The 21545-nt window shown below is 46.0% G+C and overlaps 1 protein-coding gene and 1 long non-coding RNA gene across 3 annotated transcripts in view; one reads left to right on the forward strand and one right to left on the reverse strand.

Annotated features, from left to right (window-relative positions):
• Positions 1-21545, reverse strand: part of LOC137542453 (uncharacterized) — a 207467-nt gene that overhangs the window by 10215 nt on the left and 175707 nt on the right. For both annotated transcript variants that reach the window (XR_011025436.1, XR_011025435.1), the window contains one exon: positions 2882-3012. This is a non-coding gene — a long non-coding RNA (uncharacterized lncRNA). The remainder of the gene's footprint in view (positions 1-2881; positions 3013-21545) is intronic.
• Positions 8558-20330, forward strand: LOC137541916 (uncharacterized). The gene is made up of 3 exons (XM_068263489.1): positions 8558-8633; positions 12373-12942; positions 20285-20330. The coding sequence occupies exons 2-3, from the start codon at positions 12377-12379 to the stop codon at positions 20328-20330; spliced, it is 612 nt and encodes a 203-aa protein (XP_068119590.1). The 5' UTR covers positions 8558-8633; positions 12373-12376.

The raw sequence follows: 21545 nt of genomic DNA on the forward strand, positions 1-21545 counted from the left end.
AATAGATAGAGATGTTAGTGAACGGTACACTAACTTCTATTTACGCTGCCTATTAAATGCAGCCAGTCTCAAGTCTGATGGGGAGTGTTACAGAGGCCTAGAGGGAACCAAAATTGAGCACTACATTAACGACTGCAAATGAATAAGAGAGGAGGGGGCTCAGACAGCAGACAGCTCTCACAACACAAAGTGATTCTTGACAACATAGATACCCAATACCCAAATCGAATTCATGTAATGTACTCTGGTTTCTGTCATTTCCACTTACAGGATCGTTCTATCATATCTGTTATTGCTACATGCAAAAACAATGTTTTATCAATACTACAAGTATCTAACTTGTGGTTCTGCTACGCCAAACAACATTTCAGCTCTCCTCATTAACAATCTGCTGTACGGCATACAGCAGAGGTGTAACTAGGGTGGAGCAGGCCCTGCAGGGGGGCCCAGAGGTGTGTGTGTGGTTGGGCTTACTACTAACCTTCCCTTTCTCTGATTCTCCTGATCAGGTGTTTTTGTGGCTACATATGTTATGGGTTTGAGGATCCTGATGGCCACATTTGTTTTATGTGCATTGTAAGATGGGCCCCCAGGCTGTGAGGGTCACCAAGGGAAGGCAAAGGAAGGGTTGCAAATATTAAGGGGCTTTATCTAAGTTTTGCTGGGGAAGGCCCATGATTTGTAGTTACGCCCCTGTCATACAGCCTCATGTCCAAAAAAGTTGTGATGTTGTGTAAAATGTATATTAAAGACAGTGTGATAATCTGCAAATCCTGCATGCCCTGTATTTAATTAGAAGGACAGTAGAGTTTGGAACTCTACTAACCAGCAGTCTCACAACCAGCCAGCACAAATCACAGACATAACTCACAGTGTTGAAGGCCAACCTCTTGTTTTTGTGCTCTCCTGTGTTTAGAGACTGGGTTCCACGACTCCCCCAAGGTTATTATACTTACTATTGAATACATTTTAAAAAAAATGTCATCATAGCAGCAATCAGACGCAACCAACAGAAAGCTCTGTTGGTCGCAATAAAAGGAGGCAGATTCATTTGTGTGCTAAGTTGTATGGCCTTGCAGCAAATTGTTAAAGCTGCAGTGTGCTGAATTGTAAAAATGGCATGGTCACTAGGGGGGTGTAAGCCTTTGGTCCTCAAGCAGTTCAAGGGGAACAAGTATGCTACGTCAGTGTTTCTCAACATTTTATTGGTTTGTACCCCTTTTAAAACCCCGTACTCACCAAGTACCCCCTAGCATAGTAAACATTATCAAAAGTACCCCTTGAAAAATATATATTTAATCTTAGCACATGATAATTGGTTCTAAACAATTTCCAAGCATTTACTATTGCTTTTAATTAGCTAAAATACTAATATGATGGTGTTTAAATACGACTTATCATTTTCTAAAACTCTAAATTTGTTATTCTTGGTTAAGTATATCAAGCCCGAGTACCCCCTGGAACCATCAGAAGTACCCCCTGGGGTATGCGTACCACACGTTGAGAACCTAGGTGCTACGTGACTTGCGAGCGACCTGCAAGAAAAAAGACAATCGTATACTCACATCGGTAGAGAACTGCATGTAATAGAGACATCAGTTCCAGAATATACAATTGTTGGTTTCTCACAAGTCACATAGCATACTTGTTCCCCTTTAACCATATGGGGTAATGCTCAAGAGAGGTTAAAGTGGGTACCATGATAGAAGACTGCACAAGGCGTACCTGCTAATACATATTGCTTTTATGTGGAACTGATGTCTTTATTGCATGCAGTTCTCAGCACCTGTGTATATGGGCTGAGAAGCGCATAAGCTTAGTCAATGCATTTGCAGGAGGCGGGAGTCTTTTGATCAGTGGTGTAACTAAGGAGCCCGAGGGCAAGTTTTATATGGGGCTCCAAGAACTCTAGTGATATAGAGCCTCAAAACCTACCAAGGACAGCTGCATTGTCGGAGAGCTGTATTTAGCATAAATCACTACTGCTTAAGTTCAGAGCTCTCTTGGCCGCGGGAGCGTGATCAGGGTGTGCACAGCTCGGGGCAGTACATACGCAGTAGCTGGCGACTGGCGGCGAAAGGGCCAGCTTAGTGTAGGTTGCCACTGCTCGTCGCAGGGAGTCAGGAGGACGTCATGGGCACAGGAAGACTCCAGAGGGCTGCAAGAAGCCCCAGGTACCGTATTTTGCGGAATATAAGAAGCTCCGGCCTAGGTTTAGAGGGCACAAATCAGGAAAAATAAAAATAAACCTAGGTGCGTCTACTCTGCAGGGACATTTTATGGGCCTTTTACCCTCCCAAAAACTGTATCTAAGCTACTCTATCTACACCAGCCTTTCTTAACCTTTCTACCCTGGAAGAACCCTGCAAATAACTTTTGGATCTCAAGGAACCCCTGCAACCCATTATTTGATCTTAAGGAACCCCTGCATTTATTTTGCAGGAGGCATGGTCTTTAAAAGTATGGCTGTGTGGCTGTTTATTTCACTACCCCTATTACACTGCCACTCATTATACTGTCTCCTGAGCCCCCAATTTAGTGCTTCTTGTTACAGTACCCCCTATTATATTGTGCTCTATCATACTTCCCCCACGATAGGGGAAAATGCCAAGGAACCCCTGCAGAGTACTCAAGGAACCCTGGTTGAGAAAGCCTGATCTACACTATACTGCCCAGCTACACTACACTAATCCCTGCTGCCCCTACCAGTTACATTACACTACAATTATCCCTGCTGCCCTACCAACTATGCTACACAGCAATATACAACATTACACTTAAACTACACTACACTGCACTAAACTACACTGCAGTACAATTAACTAAACTACACTTCACTGCACTTAACTACACTACACTGCAGTACACTTCCATACTATACCTGTTCCTGCCGCCGCGATCCTCTCCCCCTTTGCTCCGGGTCCTACATCTTCTGCAATGTCATGCGTAAGTCCCACCGCACATGCACCTCTAGCGTACAGGGACAGCGTGGATGCAGATACATCTTATATTCTGAAAAATATGGTAAGTTAAAAAACATTTTCAGACTTAAATATCCCTTTAAGATTCCCGATTGCTTCCTAGGCACATCGGCTGCATCCATAGCCATGCTCACATTGAGTATTTTTTTATTTTTTTTTGCACTGACTATAATTGCGTCAAAATATTTTTTGCACGAAACAATGATTTTTGTAAACATGCAGAAAACATACGTTGTTCACATTAAACCAGTGTTGCCAATAATCCGTCTACATTTTCTACATTTTTTTTCTCTGTCTTCGCATCCGAGAGCCAAAACAGCTTTTTGTATAAGATGAACGCAGAGCTGGTGTGGCTGCTCAGCATTTTCCTTTGCCAAATCTCACCCTAAGGGCAGACAGAGCCATTGCTGATGCATTTGTGACATCCCCCTTTTTTCATATGTACCAGTGCAGACTGTTTATTTTTACTGACATCTGTGTGCGCCAGTTCTACAGGGAATTCAAATGTGCCTTAGACCAACAGGAGTTTTATAGCTTTAAGACACAGCTCATGGTTATTAGTGGGTGCTAATTTAGCTGGAAGCAATCACATGGAAGCTAGCAAAGAGTTCTCACTATAGCCAAAGTATTTATTAATATCTAAAGGAAAAATGCTATTGACCCACACAAAGCAAGTAATTAAGTTGTAGTGCAGCATAATAGTTGTGCAGTAATTAATTCCCAAATAGAAATACATATCCTATTGCAGAGATCATTTGCTTCTCTATGCACCAGAGAAAATGCCATCCATTTGGCAATATTAAATGAGAAATCTTTTCTCCAAAGTACAAAAATCTTTATTAAATAGGTAACGTGTCAAATAAAAACAATTAAAAACTACTACATGCAGCAGGGCATAGTGTCATGGTAAATACAATGATCTATGATGCAAATCACAAAATAACAATGGAAAGACAAGGGCTGATACAGTAAAAAGTACAATCTGGGCCAAGCGAGCAAAGTAGGAAACCAAAGGTATATAAAATGCAGACACCCGGTCCTGGTGTATGAAATGTAGGAGACAGTAGACAAGGCTACTATTTGCGTGCAAATGGAGCAGAGACCTCTTAAATAAAAAAGTAACAGTATCTTACCACAAATGTCCCCAGGAAAACACCAGCCGTGCTGCCCCTCACATGTATCGCAACAGTCCATTGCTTCTTCAGAGGATGTTTTCCTACTTTGTTCGCTTGGCCCAGATTGTACTTTTTACTGAATCAACCCTTGTCTTTCCAGTGCACTTTGTTCTCCAGTGGAAAGCTCAGTGGGCAGCTTCTGGACACATCTGTAGAGGTGATAGCATTATCTTTTGTTTACATTCCTTTGTCAGATACATTAAAGAGACTCCGTAACAAAAATTGCATCCTGTTTTTTATCATCCTACAAGTCCCAAAAGCTATTCTAATGTGTTCTGGCTTACTGCAGCACGTTCTACTATCACCATCTCTGTAATAAATCAACTTATCTCTCTCTTGTCAGACTTGTCAGCCTGTGTCTGGAAGGCTGCCAAGTTCTTCAGTGTTGTGGTTCTGTGATGCATCTCCCCCCTCCAGGCCCCTCTCTGCACACTGCCTGTGTATTATTTATATTAGGGGAGCTTCTCTCTTCTCTCTTATCTTTTACAAGCTGGATAAATCCTCCTCTGAGCTGGCTGGGCTTTCACATACTGAGGAATTACATACAGGCAGAGCTGTCTGCACTCTGCAGGAAGAAACAGCCTGACACTTCAGTGGAAGATAGCTGCAGGGGGAAAGAAACACACAAATGATCTCTTGAGATTCAAAAGGAAGGGTGTATACAGCCTGCTTGTGTATGGATGTATTTTCTATGTGTGGACATACTGTACATCAACCTACTTCCTGTTTTGGTGGCCATTTTGTTTGTTTATAAACAAACTTTTTAAAACTGTTTTTAACCACTTTTAATGCGGCGGGGAGCAGTGAAATTGTGACAGAGGGTAATAGGAGATGTCCCCTAACACACTGGTATGTTTACTTTTGAGCGATTTTAACAATACAGATTCTCTTTAAGTAAACATTACCTAACTGCCAAAACTAAAGGTCCGTACACACGCCGGACTGGAGGCAACAACGGGTCCGTCGTCACCTCCCGCTGGGTGGTCGTTCCAGCGACAGTCCGGCGTGTGTACAGTCTGTCTGCAGACTGATACGGCTGTTCAGAAACAGCCGTATCAGTCCGCCGACAGACTGTACACACGCCGGACTGTCCCTGAAATGCCCACCCAGCGGAAGGTGACGGCGGACCCGTCGTTGCCTCCAGTCCGGCGTGTGTACGGACCTTAAGCTTTACTGAGCTGAGAAGCAGAAAGAGCTGAGTAGAGATCACTAGATAGATTTTAATATATAAATACAGCAGCTATGCAGTAAAAAGCAGTGACAGCTGTCAGAGTAGATAAACTGGACTTTGGGAACCTGTGAATTGTAAACTGACAATATTACTTGTGCACAAAAGCTAATATGGTAACTGTATGGGTAATAACAAGTACAGTAGGAAACCACAATTTTATTTAATGTTATGTTTTTTTTTCCAAATTTAAGGAAAGCCTACAGAGGAACTGTAATGACAATAATTGAATGAATAAAATAAATTTTTTTCCCCCGCAATATTAATTTATAATGATTTTAGTCAGTGTTTGCCTAGAAAAAAATATACCTGGTCTCCCAGAAGGCTCTAGAGGGGGGTGTAGAATTTTTAATATCTAAATGAGCCTAGGCAAAGCATCACTGGGAAAGGACCAATATACAGGTGTATATAGAAAGTGCTCCTGCTGCGGAAACCAGAAAAATTCTCATAAAAGTGGGTTACTTGAATAATGTACTGCATTCTACTATTTTTCACTACAGTGCCTCTTTAAAGGATACCAGAGGTGAATTTAAAAATTGTTCTTTTACTTACCTGGGCCTTCTTCCAGACCCCTGGATTTGTATGTCCCATCCTCTTGGTCCTCCTCTTTGCTCAGTTCTTCGGCACACTAGCAGCCAAGTCACATGCATGGGCCCGGCGGTGTGCATCCTTCTGCGCATGCGCACTACATCATGTCTGGGAGACGCGCATGGGCAGAATGCTCCGGCCCACTGGAGCATGTTCAAGGACATGTGCCGCCGGGCCAACGCATGCGCAGGATTGCACGACTGGGTGACTTGGCTGCAGTAGTGAGCCGAACAGCTGAGCGAAGAGAAGTCCACGGAGGACAGGTAGAGACATACAAACCTATGGGGGCTGGAAGAGGTCCCAGGTAAGTAAAAGAAGAATTTCTAAATTCATCTCTGGTATCCTTTACGGCTATAGGAAAGGGGTTGGAAACTATTAAGGATTTTTATTTCAGTCTGTGCCCCAGTTGTAAGAGTTTGCCTCACTTTCTGTCTAGACAGTAACAGAATATTACATCGGTTTTATTATGGTACTTAGACTAGACATTTATACAGTATGAGATGTTATCCCAGTCAGAAGAAGTGTTTGCTGGTGGCACAGTAAAAGGCTATAAATCATGGCTTATGAAGTACTTTTCCTGTATAACATTGCTTGGCCAGATGCCGATGATAAGTGTTACTCAGTGTTGCTCTCTGTCCCCTGTCAGGCTCCCAGCGAGATGTATGATAAGTTCAAGCATTGCTTCTCCTTTCCGCTGATTCCCACATCCCCTCTGCTCTATGAGGCTCTTTAACTGTATATTACACAGCCTGGACTGTCACAGTGAGCCTCCCTCACTTAATAAATCCATCCATCTCGCTGACACATGTTTAGAGCAGCATCTCTAGCGACGCACTAAGACCTCACTCGGAGAATGAACACGCAGCTCTTTATAATGGAACCGAGACTCTTGTCATGTGCAGGCCCTTCACTGTTGAATTGTGACAATATTTGCCTTTTCTCTGTACATGTAAGGCTGCATCCAGTACATTAATGCTATAAACCAATGGTGCTTCTTAAATTAAATCTATACCAAGATTGTTCTACATCAATAAACAGTACACCAAGTTGCACAGCATGTAGGGTGTTGGCCTTCCCTGCCATAAGGTTGCAGTGAGCTCTGCTGCATCTCCTCTAATGCCGCAGACAACCATATCTCTGTACTGGTGCAGAGACTCAGGGTCTGCGCTACCATTGGGGCAAGTTGGGCAATTGCCCCAGAGCCCTCAAGCTCTGCCAGGCCCCCCACACTGCTGCCCCCCCCCCCCTTCCTTGATCATCCCCCACAGCTCTACTATGCTCACCAGGCCTCAGCATGATTAGCATTTCAACTCACCTGTTCCTGCGCGCTGCTCCATCCTCACTCTCTGTCTTCTTACCCGTTGGCTGCCTCTGCGCTATGACACATTACATGTCATTACGCAATAACATGCATCGGGTGATAGAAAAGAGGCAGGCAGCAGGATGAAGATAGGAAGCAATGGCGGAACAGCTGCTTGGACAGGTGAGTTGCAATGCGGGGGGAGGAGAGGTGTCCGGTAGCGCTCAGGGGCTGAATTTGGTGTGAGGGGTGTAAAAGGGGGTCCCAGTGTTACCTTTGTTGCGGTTGTGGTGGTGGTGGGTTTTCCCTGTTGGCTGCCTCTTCGCTAGGAAATGTCACGTCATTGCGCAATAACATGCATCGTGTGATAGAGAGGAAGCAGGCAGCAGGATGACGATGGGGTGCAAGGGAGGAACAGTGTGCTTGGACTGGTGAGTTGCAATGCGGGGAGGGTGGTGTCAGGCAGTGCTCAGCAGATGTGACCATGCCTAAGGCCCCGTTCACACTTGCGGTTTTGTAAAAACCGGAACGGATGTCCGGACTGCACCGGATCCGGACCGGACCTAATCCGTACGGTTCCTATCCGGATCAGGTCCGGATCCGGTCCGTTTGCATCCGTTTTCCGTGCGGTATGAACACGGTTGCGGTCCGGATCCGGTTTCTTAAAGAGATAACAACCTGTATAAATACCTGGGGTCTGGGAGGTCAGCAGAAGCTCTGGGGTCATTGTTGGAGACAGGTGGACGTGTGGAGACCATCCGTGGATACAGAGACTGCATTTGGGACCATGGATCCAGTCATTTTTTACTCGTATTACCTGGGAATTCTCTCCTTCCTGTTGTTCACCTACTACTATGTGGGGAGAAGGCGTGCTCCTCGCAGGAGATGGTGGGTGCACCCTCTACTAGCCAGGAGGCAGAGGAAGGGAGAGTTCCAGGCCCTCCACCGGGACCTCAGACGACACCCACAGAAGTTCTACAGCTACACTCGGATGTCTATTCCCCTGTAAGTATTTAGGCCTAAATACACCAACCCCCACCATCCCTAAACACCCCACCCTCACCCCCACAACACCTCATCCCTGTATACCTAGCTAAACACACCACCCTGACCCCCACACCCCTGTATACCTAGCTATACACTACACCCCCACCCTCCACAACACTCCCAAACCTCTGTAAACACACCTCCCCCATCCTCCACCCAACACCTTGTCCCACAACATACTTTACAGCTTCTTCCTTTCCATCTCCTGACAGGTTTGATACCCTCTTGGAGATGGTGAAGGATGACCTAAGGAAGAAGGATACCACGTTCAGGAGAGCAGTCACACCACAAGAACAACTACTCATCACACTGAGGTATGTAAAAACAATTTTTTTTTTTTATAAAAAACAATTATTAACCTTTTCAACATGAAAATATTCTTCCAACATGGAAGACAAAACATTTCTATGGTATAGCCCGGTCAGTGTTGAGGAACACCAACCACCAACTTTGTGCGGGAAGAGTTGCAGGGCATAGCTGCCCAAGTGTCTTTTGGGGACACCAGTCCCTAAAATTAAAGTGCTTCCAAAACCTAACCACTGGCACATGACCCTCGGAGCCATGGATCAAGGACACAGGTCAGTGAAAAGGCTAGGCCTCTCACCGACCAGTCAAGGTGTCCTTCATCCATGGTTCCAAGGGTCTTGTGCAAGTGGTTAGGAACAACAACAACAAAGTGATGAGCAAGAGGAACCGACGGCAGAGGTGCAGGACTACAGGTCTAGTGCAACAGGCACAAGGTTGTGACCCAGGTAGTGTCTTTCGGGGGCACCAGTCCCTAAAATTAAAGTGCTTCCAAAACCTAACCACTGGCACATGACCCTCGGATGCCATGGATCAAGGACACAGGTCAGTGAAAAGGCTAGGCCTCTCACCGACCAGTCAAGGTGTCCTTCATCCATGGTTCCAAGGGTCTTGTGCAAGTGGTTAGGAACAACAACAACAAAGTGACGAGCAAGAGGAACTGACGGCAGAGGTGCAGGACTACAGGTCTAGTGCAACAGGCACAAGGTTGTGACCCAGGTAGTGTCTTTCGGGGACACCAGTCCCTAAAATTAAAGTGCTTCCAAAACCTAACCACTGACACATGACCCTCGGAGCCATGGATCAAGGACACAGGTCAGTGAAAAGGCTAGGCCTCTCACCGATCAGTCAAGGTGTCCTTCATCCATGGTTCCAAGGGTCTTGTGCAACTGGTTAGGAACAACAACAACAAAGTGACGAGCAAGAGGAACCGACGGCAGAGGTGCAGGACTACAGGTCTAGTGCAACAGGCACAAGGTTGTGACCCAGGTAGTGTCTTTCGGGGACACCAGTCCCTAAAATTAAAGTGCTTCCAAAACCTAACCACTGGCACATGACCCTCTGAGCCATGGATCAAGGACACAGGTCAGTGAAAAGGCTAGGCCTCTCACCGACCAGTGAAGGTGTCCTTCATCCATGGTTCCAAGAGTCTTGTGCAAGTGGTTAGGAACAACAACAACAAAGTGACGAGCAAGAGGAACCGACGGCAGAGGTGCAGGACTACAGGTCTAGTGCAACAGGCACAAGGTTGTGACCCAGGTAGTGTCTTTCGGGGACACCAGTCCCTAAAATTAAAGTGCTTCCAAAACCTAACCACTGGCACATGACCCTCGGAGCCATGGATCAAGGACACAGGTCAGTGAAAAGGCTAGGCCTCTCACCGACCAGTCAAGGTGTCCTTCATCCATGGTTCCAAGGGTCTTGTGCAAGTGGTTAGGAACAACAACAACAAAGTGACGAGCAAGAGGAACCGACGGCAGAGGTGCAGGACTACAGATCTAGTGCAACAGGCACAAGGTTGTGATCCAGGTAGTGTCTTTCGGGGACACCAGGCCCTAAATTAGTGCTTCCAAAACCTAACCACTGGCACATGACCCTCGGAGCCATGGATCAAGGACACAGGTCAGTGAAAAGGCTAGGCCGCTCACCGACCAGTCAAGGTGTCCTTCATCCATGGTTCCAAGGGTCTTGTGCAAGTGATTAGGAACAACAACAAAGTAAGGAGCAAGAGGAACCAAAGGCACAGGTGCAGGACTACAGGTGCAGTGCAACAGGCACAAGGTTGTGACCCAGGTAGTGTCTTTCGGGGACACCAGGCCCTAAATTAGTGCTTCCAAAACCTAACCACTGGCACATGACCCTCGGAGCCATGGATCAAGGACACAGGTCAGTGAAAAGGCTAGGCCTCTCACCGACCAGTCAAGGTGTCCGTCATCCATGGTTCCAAGGGTCTTGTGCAAGTGATTAGGAACAACAACAAAGTAAGGAGCAAGAGGAACCAAAGGCACAGGTGCAGGACTACAGGTGCAGTGCAACAGGCACAAGGTTGTGACCCAGGTAGTGTCTTTCGGGGACACCAGGCCCTAAAGTTCAAGTCCAGCAAAAACAAAAGTACCCTGACATATTCATCTGAACACCTCTGAACCTTGGTTGAAGGAGATGGGGTAGGGAAAAGGTTCGGCTAAAAAGCCCTGGGATGGTATCCTTCCTCCGATGTTCGGAGGTATTCAGAGGAGCATGTCCAGGAACAATATGACTGTTTTTTTCAAATTGTATTGACACCACTACTAGAGAAGGTGGGAGTTGCTGCCTGGAAATCCGGACTTTCTTGGGTGCTGGTCGTGGATGAGCTGGACCCTGACAGCGGCGGTCCGTATTGACTGCCTCTGTAGCCAGTGTACATCTGTGATGAAGATTGCCAGGGGGGCACCACTGTAGGTTGTGGGGGTCTAAAAAATGGTGGTTGGAGCAATGGCGTGTCCATGTGTTGTTTGATCGCCTCCAGCAAAGTTGAATGGCACGCCATCATGTTTTGGGAAGGCACCTTTTCCAAATACGGTAGTAGAGACATCACAGTGTGAAAACACGGGTGTGCCTGCAATTTCAGCAGTTCCTTACTTTGTTGATGCATTTGCTGCATCATGTTCTGCAGCTGGCCCACCGACTGATGATGCTGCGCACGCAGTTGGTCGATTTCTCCTCTGTGCATCTCATGCATCATTTTAAGCTCGTCCCTGTAGTGCCCATGTACAGCTTCGAGCTCACATTGCAGTGAACTGATGTGGGCCTTGTACTGCTCCATGATATGGCCCCTGTCCCCATCTTGCAACTGCCGGGTTATGAGAGTTTGGTGGCTCTGCAGAATCCCGAGAAGTCCGGAGACAGCCCCGGACATCTCGGACTCTGTCTCTCTTCTTGTTGGGGGGAGGGCACCTCGACGCCTCAGTGGTGGGGTGGTAGCATCTTCCCGTCCTCTGGCTTGCGTAGGGGTTGCCCTGCGCGCTGGTTGTGCTGCAGTCTCTCTGTGCTCCTCTCTTTGCTCTTGGTCCCCTGGAGCTTCCATACCGGTCGATTGTGGAGGTGCAGCTTCTGCCACACTCGGTCCTGCAACCTCCAAATCACAGCTTTCTTCGCCCAAGTCAACCTCAATGTCGAGAGATTTGACAGGGAAGGACTCCCTCCTCCTACTCCTCTCCTCGGGGCAATATGTCACATCGGTGACCTCATCATCCACCAAGCTCTCCTCACTGCTGAAGCGTGCCTCCTCGGTCGGTTCCTCTTGCTCCAAATTGTCTTCAGTCCTGTAGATAAAAACAATATTTATTGGTTTGCCAAACAGCATGTGGCGTCAATTCACAGAGCTAGCAAACACTTATCAAACACTATATCAACCGTTTGTAGCAAACGTTTGATAAAGCATTTGAGAAAAGTTTGCTAAAGCCATGGGAATTGAGGCAAGTTTTAGCAATACATGGCCGAAGTCATGGTAGTTGTCTGGTACAATGAGTTCTCAGTTCCTGCCCACAGTAGTGGTACTTACTGTCTAGGTTCCACGCTTGCATTTATGAAAGTTAATTGCTTGGCGAATTGGTATTGCTTTGTGCGCTTTCCGCCGCCACTGCCACTTCTTTCGGCAATTGCTTTCCTGCATAGAAATTTTACGTAGGCATCCCGGATATTGCGCCACCTTGTCTTGAACCTTTCTCCTGTAACGACATGAAAAATTGATTTTGATTATTTCTCTTGTAGGTACATGGCAACTGGACAAACATATACATCGCTACATGTGACATTTCGTATTGGGAAGAGCACGGTGGCAGGCATCGTCGTGAGGACTTCGAGGATCATTTGGACGCGACTGAGGGCCAGATACATGCCAGTGCCAGACACCAAGAAATGGGAGGAGATCGCCCAGGGCTTCTGGACCGAGTGCAAGTTTCCTAATTGTGTTGGCGCACTGGATGGGAAACACATCCGGATTCAGAAACCCGTGGGGAGTGGCAGCCATTATTTCAACTATAAAAAATACTTTAGCATTGTTCTAATGGCAGTGGCAGATGCGGACTACAAGTTTGTGTACGTGGATGTGGGGTCGTACGGTAGTTCCAATGACTCTGGAATCTTCCAGCGTACGACCCTTTGCCGGCTGATGGAGGAAGGCAGACTGCGTCTCCCCCGTGACAGACCCTGGCCTGGGACAAGGGCACCGGCCTACCCCTATGTGTTTGTGGGGGACGAGGCCTTCGCCCTGTCTGACCATGTAATGCGACCGTACCCAGACAGGGGACTTGATGCCAGCCAGCTACACTTCAATGCTCGGTTGAGCCATGCAAGGAGAATGGTGAAGTGCACATTTGGGATCCTGGTGTCAAAGTGGAGGGTGTTCCACACGCCCATGCTGCTGAAACCGGCCAACGCAGTTGTCGTGGTGAAGGCAGCATGCATCCTCCACAACTTTGTGCGGCAGGAGGAAAGAGAGACTCCGGAACCCCCGAATGTGCTGCCACTAATGCCCCTGAGGAGGTATGCAACCAGGCCAAGGGTAGTGTCACTGCGGAACAGGGACCGACTGAGACTTTATTTTAACACACCACCAGGACGAGGGTGAATGTTTGGTTTTTTATATGTTTTGTTGAAATGTGTATATTTTGTAGTTTAAAGTTTTTAAGTGATTTAAAATGTGTTAATTTTTTAAAATAAATTGTTGTTTAATAATTGGTCATTGTGTATGTTTTATGTGCACAGGTGGGGTACATCACAGGTGGGTGGGATACATCACAGGTGGGGTACAGGTGGGTGGGATACATCACAGGTGGGTGGGATACATCACAGGTGGGTGGGATACATCACAGGTGGGGTACAGGTGGGTGAGATACATCACAGGTGGGTGGGATACATCACAGGTGGGTGGGATACATCACAGGTGGGGTACAGGTGGGTGGGATACATCACAGGTGGGTGGGATACATCACAGGTCGGGTACAGGTGGGTGGGATACATCACAGGTTGGGTACAGGTGGGTGGGATACATCACAGGTGGGTGGGATACATCACAGGTGGGGTACAGGTGGGTGGGATACATCACAGGTAGGGTACAGGTGGGTGGGATACATCACAGGTGGGGTACAGGTGGGTGGGATACATCACAGGTGGGGTACAGGTGGGTGGGATACATCACAGGTGGGTGGGATACATCACAGGTGGGGTACAGGTGGGTGGGATACATCACTGGTGGGGTACAGGTGGGTGGGATACATCACAGGTGGGTGGGATACATCACAGGTGGGGTACAGGTGGGTGGGGAACAGGTGGGTGGGCCACGGGTGGATGGGCAACACGTGGGTGACACAAATCAATAGCAAAAGTGGAATACATCACAAGCAAACAAAACCACAAGCCCCCCCAAACACTTCTAGTCACCATACCCTCTGTGGCTTGCTGTCTCTTGCTCAAGTTTTCAAAGCCCTCCACGTACAGCTTGGCAATTTTTTTCCACAGGCCTCTGCATTTTTTTACGTTGCTGTGGTCCGCATCCCCCTTGTCCCACAGGGCTGGTATCTGCTGCACCTGTAGGATGAGGTCTTCTGCTGTGTAGGGCCTCACCTCCTCGTTATCAGACATATCATCAGACATGTTGCTGCCAAAGAGCTCCAGCATGAAATCGCTACTGCTCCACTCTGTGAACGCTGGGCCCATGTGGTCCCCATCCAAAATGGCCACTATACCATAGAAAAAGCATAGGAAGTGGGGTAGAACGTCCGGTTTTTATAGCCAGTGTGTTGTGTGCTCTCCGGTTCTCATTGGTTTGTATTGGCCAGATGCAACAGTCCGGCTCCGCTCCGGATACGTCTGCCGGAGGAGCCGGACCAAAAAATAGCGCATGTTGGATCCTATGCCGGAGTCCGGATCCGGTCCGGCTCCGGTCCAGACGAAACGGACGCATGTGAACGGACGCATAGACTTTCATTGCTATGCCGTGCGTCCGTTCCGTCCGTTCCGCATGCGGTCCGGCTCCGGCACGGCGATTCCGGACGGCGACCGCTAATGTGAACCGGGCCTTAACCTTTGAGTAATCTCGTGAGACCCCAGTCCCAGCACCTTTACTATTTACAATGCGCTATCATTTTTTAAAATAACTATAGATTCCTGTATTAGTCTGTAATCTATAATATATGGTAAATTGATCACGCAAAAACTCCAAACAGGGTGTGTGGTATATGTGTGACAGCCAGGAGTATATCTCTTCAAGCAAGTGGTTGTAGTAATACCAATGTCAGTGGGAGGGTTTCTTTTTGAAATTGTAAGTGTATGTGTTTTTATTTGCAAAGCGGACCTTAATAAAGTTCTGGACTGTAAGGCTGCAGGAGCCACCACCAACTACACTACACTTCACTAGCACCTGCTGCCACCTCCAACTACACTGCACTTCACTAACCCCTGCTGCCACCACCAACTACACTGCACTTCACTAACCCCTGCTGCCACCACCAACTACACTACACTTCACTAACCCCTGCTGCCACCACCAACTACACTACACTTCACTATCCCCTGCTGCCACCACCAACTACACTACACTTCACTAACCCCTGCTGCCACCACCAACTACACTGCACTTCACTTACCCCTGCTGCCACCACCAACTACACTGCACTTCACTAACCCCTGCTGCCACCACCAACTACACTACACTTCACTAACCCCTGCTGCCACCACCAACTACACTACACTTCACTAGTCCCTGCTGCCACCACCAACTACACTACACTTCACTAACCCCTGCTGCCACCACCAACTACACTACACTTCACTAGCCCCTGCTGCCACCACCAACTACACTACACTTCACTAACTCCTGCTGCCACCACCAACTACACTACACTTCACTAGTCCCTGCTGCCACCACCAACTACAGTACACTTCACTAACCCCTGCTGCCACCACCAACTACACTACACTTCACTAGCCCCTGCTGCCACCACCAACTACACTACACTTCACTAACCCCTGCTGCCACCACCAACTACACTACACTTCACTAGCCCCTGCTGCCACCACCAACTACACTACACTTCACTAACTCATGCTGCCACCACCAACTACACTACACTTCTCTAGCCCCTGCTGCCACCACCAACTACACTACACTTCACTAACCCCTGCTGCCACCACCAACTACACTGCACTTCACTAACCCCTGCTGCCACCACCAACTACACTACATTTCACTAACCCCTGCTGCCACCACCAACTATAGTACACTTCACTAACCCCTGCTGCCACCACCAACTATAGTACACTTCACTAACCCCTGCTGCCACCACCAACTACACTATACTTCACTAGCACCTGCTGCCACCTCCAACTACACTGCACTTCACTAACCCCTGCTGCCACCACCAACTACACTACACTTCACTAACCCCTGCTGCCACCACCAACTACACTACACTTCACTAACCCCTGCTGCCACCACCAACTACAGTACACTTCACTAACCCCTGCTGCCACCACCAACTACACTATACTTCACTATCCCCTGCTGCCACCACCAACTACACTACACTTCACTAACCCTTGCTGCCACCACCAACTACACTACACTAACTAACTAACTAACCCATGAAATACCTCACCTGACCCTGTTGCGCTAACTTCTCCTCCTCTGTCTCGCTTTGGTCATCCAAAACATCTGCTGTCCTTCCGGGTTACAGCGTCCTCCTTGGCACTTCCTGGTTACAGTTCCTCTACTGTGTGACCTGCGGTGCATGTGCGCCTTGCATCATGCGTGACCCCGGCACACCTGTGCTGAGGTCACACAGTGGAGGAACTGTTGGGGTTTCCTATTGGTTTCTCACTATACAATGGGATTCCTCAGAAATATCATGTACCATGCTGGCTGGTATAGGCTAGTATGGCAAAGCCCCACATAGGTAGGCTCAGCCACCCGGGCTATACTAGCCTGCATGCAGTACAAGGGCTTAAAAACAACTTTGGGGAGGGGGCTGTGTAATTTTTCTCCGTATTGTTGGTTGGAAGCTACAGTTCCAACAGTGAATGGTTGAATGGTTTTGTAATCAGATTTTAGATCTTGCCAGCAGTTAATGCAGGTGAGCTCAGCAATTGCATGGGGCCCTAGATGAGGAGACGGAGGGGCTAGTGAATGAAGCAATGGCTCTGCTAGATGATTGTAGGCGTTTATCACTGGGTTCACTCATGTCTGTGGGAGCAGTCATTTTTACATAACCCACTTAACAGCTCTGGATCTGAATTGCAGGCCTGTAAAGGAAAATGTAAGTAAGACAGTGGTATACTCCACCTTTCCTCTACTTTGAAAGTTAATTCTAAATTAATGGTAACAGAGTCTTCAGGGATAAAGAAAATTCAGGATTTGATCATTATTTTGTCCAGAAGCCGAGGGTTAATATGCTCAACATCGTCTTGCGTCTTTTACCTAGACAATGCTTCATTCTGGTGACAAACTCCATCCATCTTACAACAGGACCGGATTCCTTCCCTCTCCCTCATTTTTCCTGTCCCTCCATAAATCCTGGTTCATTTAATTAATCTCACTTCTGCTGCAGGCTTCATAACACCAGCCTCCTCAAGCACACGCAAAATTAATTTATCTGTTTACGGCCATCGCATCTGAGGATACTTTACATCTGTCATAATTACGCTTACATGCACACACATGGGGCATCATGGAGTGTGCCAGTTTTAGAGAACACATGCAGCACCTTGACTCAGTATGGCTTGGGGGGGAGTCCTCATTGTTTGTAAGGGATTTAATATTTGCTCATCCCTGTCTGTGGTCTGTTTTGGCTCTGTATGTATGTATGTTCACATTATAGCCCTGACCTTGCTGTCCTTTCTGTCATGCTGGATGGGAAGATTACGTAGTAAAAGCTATGGGAGGGAACAGCTGATGTGCACAGGTGGGATTCCAGCCTTGTAGTAGGACTATTGTAGCCTCACACTCTGTCTCTGCTTTCTCTCAGCTGTCTCTTGTTCCCATGAACCCTAACACTTTACGCTTACATATCTCTAATAACTCTATGCATACCAGGAAACCTATTTACTTATAGCAGTCTTGCTAGCTATGATGTTATTCTTAGGTCGCATTCATATTGGTGATTTATTAAGTTGTGACAGTAATGACACTTAAAGGAGGTGATTACAATCCTCAATGGACTCAACAGGCATTACAGCTATCTAATATAACATCTTACTTAAGATACATTTAAGCTAATGCATCCCTTCATTTTTACTAAAGGGAAACACCAAACACTTAGAAAACTAAGTAACATTTTGCTCAGTTTTATTTATTTTTTATGCAGTTAACAAAAAATATTATTGGCACATAGTACAAAATACTGCTTAAGGGCTTGTTCACACTATAAGCCTGTGCAGATTTTTTTAACCACTTGACCACCAGAGCAATTTTCACCTTTCAGCGCTCCTTCCATTCATTTGTCTATAACTTTATCATTACTTATCACAATGAAATGAACTATATCTTGTTTTTTTCCACCACCAATTAGGCTTTCTTTGGGTGGTACATTTTGCCAAGAGCTACTTTACTGTAAATGCATTTTAACAGGAAGAATAAGAAAAAAACAGAAAAAAAATCATTATTTTCTCAGTTTTCGGGCATTATAGTTTTAAAATAATACATGCCTCCATATTTAAAACTCACGTATTGTATTTGCCCATTTGTCCCAGTTATTACACCGTTTAAAAAATGTTTGGCGCCAATATTTTATTTGGAAATAAAGGTGCATTTTTTTCAGTTTTGCGTCCATCCCTAATTACAAGCCCATTATTTATAAAGTAACAGTGTTCTACCCTCTTGACATAAATATTTAAAGAGTTCAGTCCCTAAGGTAACTATTTATGTATTTATTTATTTTTATTGTAATTTATTTTTCTTTTTATTACAAAAAAAAATAAATTGGGATGTGTGGGAGGTAATGAGTTAATTTATAATGTAAAACTAGGTATTTATTTATGAAAAAATTTTTTGGATATAGTTTTACTACTTGGCCACAAGATGGCGACAGTAATTTTTTGTTCATGCGACGTACGCTTACAGGAAGCACAATGAGGCTGGGAAAATCACAATGATCACGCTGCTTCTCATAGAAGCAGCTGATCATTGCTGGGGGGCTTTTTCCCGTTCATTGATACGTTCCCGTATATGGTTTTTCCCGTTAATTGATCTTCGGGTGGGCGGCGGTTTGCACGAGCACGGGAGCGCGGACAGTGGCGGCACCACCAGGGGCGGTACGTGTTTCTACGCCCGTGGTGGTAAAGTGGTTAAGCTCTGGCGATTTTAGAAATCGCCCTAAAAGCACTTGTGCAATGATTCCCTACGAGAGTGTCCATATATGAGCGGTTCAGTTACGATCCGCTTCCACAAGTGCTGCCTCTACCATTTCTGAGCGCTTTGGCTCAATGGAAGGTATAGGGAAATCGCTAAGCGCTTGAAAAAGCTCTTTGTAAAGCGATTTTCCGAACGCTTTTAAGAATAAATACATTGGGCTTGATTCACTGAAGCGTGATAACTGCTATTACAGCAGTTACCTTGCGGTCTGCCGCGCACAGCGCTTTGCGCATGCAAAGCATTACTCCGTGTGATAAAGGCAGATTTGCGCGTGATCACTCGCTTGGTTCAAGCTTATTCTTCAACATTACCTCTACATTTTAAACTGGTTTTAATTGGCTTTTTATTTATGGACAACTCCAAACTATCAATAGTGTTGTTGTCCTGTTCTATAATTGATTTATTTTTTTCAGTACTCAGTTTCTATCATGCTGGTACAGACTAACCAACAAGCTCATGGTGAACCAGAACTAGGAGTGTGTAAGGGGCTACAATGGTCCTAAAACCCTCTTACTAAAATGTTATGGAAAACAAAAGTTTGCTTTCTTAAAACAGAAAGAATTTGCAATAATTCAGGTTGGAGTGAGCTTGAAATGTCTCCCAGTGCATCACTGCTGAATATATGCAAATTAACCATTGTTGTCCTAAGAAGCTAAACACACCTCCAGATTTGCTGGAATGCAATGATGTATCATTTTGTTAATTTGTACAGAGCCATAATAATCTAACATGCATACAGACTGTTTCGGATTGGTTGATCCTCATCAGGCTCTGTACAAATTAACAAGCTGACACATCATTGCATTCCAGCGGATCTGGAGGTGTGTTTAGCTTCTAAAGGCAACAATGGTTAATTTGCATATATTCAGCAGTGGTGCCTGGGAGACATCTCGAGCTCACTCCAACCTGAATTATCACAAATTCTTTCTGTTTTAAGAAAGCATTCTTTTGTTTTCCATATCTTGCTGGTAAACCTCAACAAATTTGTCAGTATTAGTGGCAGAGCGCAGTGCTCCAAACAGCATTGCTCTTGTCTGCATAATAGCCAGTTACAGTACACCTGAGCACAAATCCTGTGACTTCAGGAAAACCAGTTAAAACACTACACAATAAGCAACCAGGGAAGATGGGGAAAGATCTTTTGATCAAGTTGTGCAATCTGTTATTAGCTGCAGCCATCGAGGGCACTTTAGCTTAAACCATGGTCTGCTGACATAGCATCAAATCAGAACTGGTGAACAATCCATGTAATGGATCTTTCTTATTTTGTCCCAGAGTGGAAGAAGCCGTCAAGAGGGTCACGGGGGGAAGTCTGTCTTGATTCCTCAGGAGCACAGACCCTGGAGGCAAAGATTTTTTTTAAAAAGAGTTCCAATCCATTTCTGGGATACCGGGGCATACAAGCCGTGAAGTGAGTACAAGAGGAGTTCTGTGTCGAAGGCAATCAAAAGCACATTCTTTACTAAGAAAACTCCAGAAAAAAATCTGAAAATGTGTCCACTCATGTCTGAGTAGAAGGGTGCCAGACTGGCGTCTTTCTGGCAGGTATGGGTGGACAATAAAAAACTCCCTTGGGCAATCTCAACTGTCAGGTGGGTCACTCATGGTGCATTAGGTCTCCTTCTTTGAACATCTTTCCAAAACAACTAAAGGTTCCAAAACATCCCACCAAGAGACAAATTCTGTATGTTACCAAACCTCTAGATCAGGGCATGGTCAGAGAGGGTCTAGATTCCAAGAAGTTAGAGGTTGTGTACTTCACTTTATTTTTTGAGAAGAAAAAGTCTGGATACTGCCACCCAGTCACAGACCTTAAGAGACTCAACCAATTTATACTGTTAAAAAAATTAAATATGAAATCTTTACAGATCATTCTATCCACCTACTCTAAAAACGTTATGCTTTTCATCAATTTGCAAGATGCATAGCTGCGCATGCCTATTGACCAATTCAAAAGTATCTCAGATTTGCAATAGGATTTTGATGATATTCTCCTTGTAGCCGAGTCGGAGTCACTTCTATGGCTACACAGATTGAGAACTCTCCAACTTCTACAGGTCTTTAGGTAGTTAGAGAATTAATAAAAGGGCTAGTTGCAGCCATTGAGATCCTTCATATACCTAGGAGCACACTTAAGTACCATCAGAAATTCAGTGTTTCTACCAGTCAATCTGGATTGTCTTTATGTCTTTGGAGTTTTTTAAAGGGACTCTGACCTCTCAAAAATGCGGCGGAGGGACTGGGAGAGGAGCCAGGACCACACCGGCGGACCTCCCGACCTACGGTGGGCTGCAGAAAGCCCCAGGTTAGTACCATTTTTGTTTATTTTTAGAGCTCGGAGTGACTATCCCAATGGTCAAATGGGGCTATTAGCGTCTCACAATATTTCATCAGAGCTTTCCACTTCTGTGGAACAAGTTTGGTGTACAGCAGCCTATCCATATTTTTATAGCCACAAAGTGCTCCCTGCAGTGGTGGATGAGAACATCCAACCTCCAGAAAGGTTTTTCTCTTATCCCCAGCAAGTAGATAACCT

This window comes from Hyperolius riggenbachi, chromosome 12, assembly GCF_040937935.1.
Source record: "Hyperolius riggenbachi isolate aHypRig1 chromosome 12, aHypRig1.pri, whole genome shotgun sequence".
NCBI classification, from domain to species: domain Eukaryota; kingdom Metazoa; phylum Chordata; class Amphibia; order Anura; family Hyperoliidae; genus Hyperolius; species Hyperolius riggenbachi.

Bases quoted from the DNA above. Each gene is read 5' to 3' on its own strand.
- LOC137541916 (XM_068263489.1), top strand. From the start codon at position 12,377: ATGGCAACTGGACAAACATATACATCGCTACATGTGACATTTCGTATT. The intron at 12,943-20,284 runs GTTGAGCCATGC...ATTTTGTCCCAG, and splicing joins CAGCTACACTTCAATGCTCG to AGTGGAAGAAGCCGTCAAGA.